The 7,500-nt window shown below is 44.9% G+C and overlaps 1 protein-coding gene across 1 annotated transcript in view; it reads right to left on the reverse strand.

The window, feature by feature from the left end:
* The window catches only part of necab2 (N-terminal EF-hand calcium binding protein 2), a 67,956-nt gene that overhangs the window by 23,708 nt on the left and 36,748 nt on the right, over positions 1-7,500 (reverse strand). The window contains 4 exon segments of the mRNA XM_030366889.1: positions 3,427-3,511; positions 3,513-3,555; positions 4,249-4,289; positions 4,291-4,386. Of these exon segments, the coding sequence (XP_030222749.1) occupies positions 3,427-3,511; positions 3,513-3,555; positions 4,249-4,289; positions 4,291-4,386 (265 nt within the window).

A 7,500-nucleotide genomic window follows, 5' to 3' on the forward strand; every position in this document is an offset into this window, starting at 1 on the left:
TATATCCTCTATCGTGTATTTATAATACTGTATAACTCTTACTGATTACAATTGACCTTGCTATATTCAGTCATGATTGCATGAGGATATTGTCTGAATCACTCAGTATAATTGTTACAATAGCAACTGTTTCCAGGGTAACTGCCTGATGTTATCTGGCTGCCTGACGCCCCGGGTATATGAAGAGAGCTTCCCCCTGCTACACAGCGACACAGCCCTACACAGCGGAGCGCTTGGAGAACATCCATTACTGCATCTGCATTGCAGACCCTTGTCCCCAGATCCAAGATGGCTGCCGGGCCGCAGGTTAGCTGCGTCCTGTGAACTGTGACATGGAGCAGTCTCACTAGGGCGCTCCTGGGGCTCCAGAATGGCTGAAGTAAGAAACTCCAACAATTGAGCAAAGCGCATAAAGAAACCAAAAGACAGTTTTGTAGGAAGACTTTCTCTATTACAAAATACATCAAGAAATAAAATGTATCTCATTTAAATATGTTTATTTTCCCTTGTGTAAGATATGTGTGATTCTGCATGTTTGGCGCCATTTATTACAAAGGACAGATATTGTTCACATGTTCCGAGTCCTTCACGTATGTCGTGGTCTATCTATGCCACATATTAGGGCGAAGGAGCACATGTCATAAATCCTTTACATACTGTATGTCAGGGTCTATCTGTGTCACACATTAGGGAGAAGGACAACGTTATAAATCATGTCATGTCGTGCTGTCAGAGAGCACCAGTAGTGAACCATGCTTTGTCAGAGATGGAGCAAATGGCTTTGTAGCCGAACCGCAGATCACTGCCTACAGTAGAAACTCAATATCAGTGAGAATTGTATTGTGTTTAAGAGGGTGACACATGATTACCTCAGAAAAAAGGATTGATTGTATTTGTTTATATTGTAGAAACTAAATATCATTGAGAGTTGTATTGTGTTTAAGAGAGTGACACATGATTACCTCAGAAAAAAAAGATTGATTGTATTTGTTTATTTCTAGAATCTAAATATCATTGAGAGTTGTATTGTGTTTAAGAGGGTGACACATGATTACCTCAGAAAAATATGGATTGATTTGATTTGATTGTATTGGAGGAACTCAATATTATTGAGAATTGTACTGCATCTAAGAGGGTGACACATTATTACCTCAGAAAAAATAATTTATTATATTTGATTGCATTGTAGAAACTAAATATCAGTGAAAATTGAATTTTATTTAAAAGGGTGACACGTGATTACCTCAGAAAAAGATGGATCAATTGTATTTGATTGTATTGCTAATTAAATCTAGTACACTCATAGGTAACCAATTCGCTAAGGTATTGCCAAACATGCCATTCACTATCCAACACCAGCATTGTGTAGTTGTATAAATGCATGGTACAGCAAACCACTGGGCTGAGAGTCTCTGCTGCTGCATTACATCACTACTGAGAGGCTTCCAGCACATGTCTCTATTATAAGGCTGTAAATCGATCGGCTCATTCTCCCCTCCACCAATCACTCCCTTTATCAATAATGTCTCTGACAACAGCTCAATGACCCGCGGTTCACTACGGACACCAGGCTGCAGGTCCACAGACACGTAGGATTCTAGTATGTCCTCTTCCACTGAATACAATAGCACTAAATGGATCTGAACAAATAGTCTTAGTCTCATTAATCATATTGGTTCAAGATGTCATATTTTATAAAATTGATTCAATTGGTATAAAAATATCCTTTTTGACATATTTTGGTGTCGGTTTCTCACCACTTTATGTAGCAACTGTATGAATCATATTTAAATAAATGATTCATCAATATATGATACCTTTCCTATTCAAACTGTTTGCATTGCTCAAATTATGAATTAATTATACCTAAAACCGTTATAATATCTAACACAACTGGGCATACTTGGAGCTGTCCTTGAGTAAAACAGAGCGCAGCTAATTTAGCAACATGTGATGGCGTTTAGCGGAGACAGTGGAGAAAGATAGAGAGATTATATTGAATTGATGAACGCCTTTATCCAAAGCGTCAATACCTTCCATGGGCTCATGTTAAGAGAATGAGTTTTACTTTACTTGGTGTGATCGTGCGCTTGCGAGTAAATGTGTGTTTGCGTGCAGGTGTGCAGTTGCAAGCGTGTGTGTGTCTGTGTGTATGTGTGTGTGTGTGTCTATGTGTGTGAGTGTGGGTGTGTGCGCCTGTGTGCGCCTGTGTGTGTGTGTGTGTGTGTGTGTATGTGTGTGTGTGTGTGTGTGTGTGTGTGTGGGTGTGTGTGTGTGTGTGTACGTGTGTGATGGGGGTTTGTTTTGTTGTAGTGTGGTGTGCACGTGGTGGTGTGTGTGTGTGTGTGGTTGAGTGTATACGTATGTGTGTGTGTGTGTGCGTACGTGTGTGTAGGTGTGTGTTTGTGTATGTACGTATGTGTTTGCGTACTTGTGTGCGTACGTGTGTGCCCTTTTGTGTGCTCGTGTGTAGGTGTGTTTGTGGTGTACGTGTGTGTGTATATGTGTGTATATGCGTGTGTGAGCGCTCGCGCCACGTGAGTGTGTGTGTGTTGTGTGTGTGTGTGTGTCTGTGTGTGTGTGTGTGTGTGTGTGTGTGTGCGTGGGTGTGTGTGTGTGTGTATAATAGCGATGTTCAGAGGCAGTGGGCTGTTGACAAGGCAGCCAGGAAGAGGTAGGGATGGAATTAGGAGAGCATCTGATGGACAAATTGCCGGCGTTGTTGCGGGAGACGGCTCATTAGCACTAATGTTGTGCGTGCACTAATGTTGTGTGTGAACTAATGTTGTGTGTGTGGTATTTTTCAGGCTGAAACCACACCTCCTCTGTCCTCCCTGCTGACTTAAACTGCCCTTAAGCGAGAAGCACGTACACCGCAGAGCATTTTGCGGGGGTTTGAATGACACATTTAATATGGAAAGAATTAGTGCTCCGTTATTAAAAATTCGTAGATCATCTGATCTTCTGTGAGTCTCCATAGTGTACAATGTCAGCGTGTATGTTTGTATGTGTATGTGTGTATGTGTGCATGTTTGTGTGTGAATATTCTGTGCCTGTGTGTGTTTTATATTCTTTGTCTTATCGAGGTGTCAATTAAAAAAAAAAAATCACCCTGTGGGTTTGTGAGTAAGTGAGTGAGTGAGTGATTGTGTGAGTGTGTGTGTGTAGCGTGTAGCCTGTGTGCCTTTGTGGGTGTGTGTGTGTGTGTGTGTGTGTGTGTGTGTGTGTGTGTGTGTGTGTGTGTGTGTGTGTGTGTGGTATGTGAGTGTGTGAGGTGAGTGGTGAGTGAGTGAGTGAGTGAGTGATGAGTGAGTGAGGTGGAGTGAGTGAGGCTCGCGTCGCTCGCACACACACCACACACACACACACACACACACCACACACACACTGAGTGGGTGAGTGAGAGTGAGTGAGTTGTGGCCTCACCTGAGGCCGTGGTGAGGGCACCTGGCGGTCTCCTTGACGCTGACTCTGTTGTTAGGGGGGGGTAGTCAGGCACGGCGTTGTCATAGGCGCTTCTCAGCCATGCGCGGGCTCCCTTTGGCTGGGTGGTGTCTGCAGAGGTGTCACACAGATGGTGTGTGTGAAAGAGTGTGGAGGAGTTTTCAGAGGTGGGAAACACTTAGCAGGGAGTTAGAGGACAGAAGGGCATAGGGAAAGAGAGAGAGAGATAGGAGAGAGAGAGACAAAGACAGAGATAGAGACAGAGGAGAGGAGAGGACAGAGATAGGAAAGTGGGAAGACACTATGGCATGTGTGTGTGTTTGTGTGTCACTGTGTGTATGCTTGTATGTGTGTGTGTGTGTGTGTGTGTGTGTGTGTGTGTGTGGTGTGTGTGTGTGTGTGTGTGGTGTGTGTGTGTGTGTGTGTGTGTGGTCTTGTGTGTGTGTGTGTGTGTGTGTGTGTGTGTGTGTGTGTGTGTGTGTGTGTGTGGTGTGTGTGTGTGTGGTGTGTGGTGTGTGTGTGTGTCTGATGTGTTTGTGTGTGTCACTGTGTGCATGCTTGTGTGCGTGTGTGCTCTTGTGTGTGTGTGTGTGTGTGTGTGTGTTTTTGTTTGTGTGCATGCATGCGTGTTGCAGACAGTGTCTGGTTGCCACTTAGATTGCTGACACTTTGTGTTTAAAGTTAATGCTGCAATAAACATGGGCGAAGACAATCCAACTATACACACACACACACACACACACACACACACACACACACAGACACACATAAACACACACAAAAGGTCACACGTTAAAAGCTCACCCTGTTTGGCTATGCTGCTCGTCATCGCATCCACGGCACTCTAGCTACGGAGCTCAGCAGTGACTGGATCTGATTGGCTGACTCCTTGAGCAGGAAACGGTTCACAAACTGCTCCACGTTGGACCCCCTCTCGGACACCTGTGCAGGAATGGAGATCCACAATGTAGGCACCTGTGCATTGGCATTACAGTCGCGTTGATATCCAGTTGGCAGATCCTTTTTCGAAAGCCACTTCAAGCTGAGGCAGAGGACAATCACAGGAGATGAAGACAATATTTGGAGCAACTACCAAAAAAACAACAGGGTCCGGAGTAGCTATTGGGAAGGGAAACACAGGAGTCTTGTTTCTGGTGTGTAATAATCATTGATGTAAGACCCTATAGGATTTTAATGAGCTGTCATCGATCTTTCTTGTGTGGCTATAGGAAGGCCAACACAAGGGGAAAATTAATTCCTACACACAGTTTTGAAGAGGTTTAAAAACCGTTTAATTCTGTATTATATCAACCCTCCGACTGCTTTAAACTGAGTAGATGTCATGAGCCACAAATACAATGAATGCAGGCTCATTTTAAAAGGGTGCCTGAAAACGCAGCTGCGTGAATCCTGCTGTCAGTGTGAGTCTCTTCTTCCAGAGCGATCCCAATATGCACACTCCACATTTACCTCTCCACATCTGTCAAATCCACCGCCTTAATCGACACTCATTTTTCACCCAGTGAAAATAAAAACAACAGAAAATCGTTCTATGCTATTCATTAAGTGGGGGTAGACTTGAGAATGAAGTGAGAGGTGCCCTCGGACCGATAATAAAAGCAATGAAGTCAGACAAGACACTCAGAGGAATAACTTCCCGATCATCCTAGTGAATATTCTGAGGTTGAATGTGTTTTAAAACTTGAGACAAATGTCTGTGGTTACGTTGAACAATCAGACAACAAGCACAGTCCTGCTGCCACGTATACCCAAAATCAACTGATATCTTCAATCAATAACACAATCATTCATTGCCAGGATCATATAGGACGTGCCCGAGTGTTTTTTCTTTTAATCAGAATGCATGTGCTCGTGATTATGAAGAGACCATGATGGAGACAGGGACACAAAGGCCCTCCTCGCTGAGACCGGCTCCTGGTCCACATAAAGAGCTAGCAGCTTGCAGGCCTCTGAGCCAAGGCTGTCATAATTAACTTCCCTTGTGCTCTGCTGGCTTCATAGTCCTCAGTCGGAGAGCACCGGTCCAGCCACGACAATTAGGGATGCTGTGCACTCAGCCGCTCTGCACTCACTGCTTTCTAATCAAAGACAAACGCTCTCAAGGGTGGGGGGGGGCCAGGCCATGTCTAAGTTGATGCAGTTTTGCTAACTTTATCTCTCACACATAAACACACAAACACAGACACACACAAACACAAAAAAACGAACACACACACACACACACACACACACACACACACACACACACACACACCACACACACACACACACACACACACACACACACACACACACACAAACAAACAAGCACACACACACACACACACACACACACACACACACACACACACCACACACACCACACACACACAAACACACAGGCAGGACGACATGCATAAAACAGCACAGTGAGCTGAGCCCAGTCAGCATTTAAGCGATTCACAGTAGCATTAATTGAACATCAATCTGTAATTCAATGAACAAAAATTAAAGAGGATTCATGAAATCAGGTTGCAGCCCGATTTCATATAGACAATAATTATAGCGGAAAAAGTGAAAAGTGCTGACGGGGTCCCGGCCGGAACATGAATACGCCGGGATGAGATTATCCGGCAGCTGCAGAGTGAGCCATGAATCTTTATGGACATATAATGATGAGTAGGCCTATAAGGTTCAAGCAAATGTGAATAATGACGCCATTGTAGCGACATCATTTATGATTTCCTTGAACCACGGGTGATTGCAGCTTGCTAGTTTATGAACATACAAAGTTGTGTATATTCCATACGCTGCCCGGGCGAAGGCTCATTGGAGGTTAGCAACATAATCGCATTATTAGCGGATGAGATTATGAGGATTATGGGTCGCTAACGCTGAGCAAACACAATGCATTACGACGCCAGCTATAAAATGGATGCACGATTGTGAACCAACGTTATTAGACTGAAACAAAACTAGCACAGGAACACTCCTGTGGATTACATGAGAGAGATGAAACACGACAGTTTCTTGAGACATACTTAGCGCTTGAGAAAATCGGTGCACATGTCAGGTAACACACGTCTGCGAAGTAAAAGAGAGACGGTGAAAACGACAAGACAAGTCATTCACCATCTTAGTTCCCTTCTTAGTTTGCTGAAACATCATGTTTTGCCCGACACTTACTGAATGGTAATACACATCAGCAGTGAAGGACAGGGAACACACCGCCTTCATCTCGGCTCATCACCGTCACACACAGAGCTTAAAACAGTCACGCTGAGAAACTGATGCATCCACTTAGACAAGTTACAAGATAATTGCACCGCAGCAGACTGGAGGCGAACCACACTGAGCTCCCACCAGAGGAGGACTGCAATGACGTTAGGCCACAGCCTCCTGTTGTGGAGTTCTTACCAGGCCTCCAACGCTCCTACCAGGCCTTCAATGATACTATCAGGCCTCCAACGTTCCTACCAGGCCTCCAACGTTCCTACCAGGGCCACCAAACGTACCTACCGGCCTCCAACGTTCAAACAAGGACTCCAACGTTCAAAGCAGGCCTCCAACGTTTCAAAGCAGGCCTCCAACGTTCAAAACAGGCCTCCAACGTTCCTACCAGGCCTCCAACGTTCAAAGGCAGGCCTCCAACGTTCCTACCAGGCCTCCAACGTTCCTACCAGGCCTCCAACGTTCAAAACCAGGCCACCAGCGTTCCTACCAGGCCTCCAACGTTCAAACCAGGCCACCAACTTTCCTACCAGGCCTCCAACTGTTCAAACCAGGCCTCCAACTTTACTAACTGGCTTCACACCCATCTCCATCCACCCACACATACAGTATGTGGTCCTTTCGTTCATGGATGCATGTGTGTGTGTCTGTGAGTGTGCTATTAAGGACTCTCACTTTCTTTGTGTCTCTCTCTCTCTCTGTCTCTGTGTGTCTTTATCTCTCTCTTTCCTCTTTGTGTGTGTGTGTGTGTGTGTGTGTGAGTGAGGAAGGAGGCAGTGATGAGGTAAAGTGCGTCCAAAATGAATACATTTTTGTGTTTGTCAA

This window comes from Gadus morhua, chromosome 9 (assembly GCF_902167405.1).
Source record: "Gadus morhua chromosome 9, gadMor3.0, whole genome shotgun sequence".
Taxonomy (NCBI): Eukaryota; Metazoa; Chordata; class Actinopteri; order Gadiformes; family Gadidae; genus Gadus; species Gadus morhua.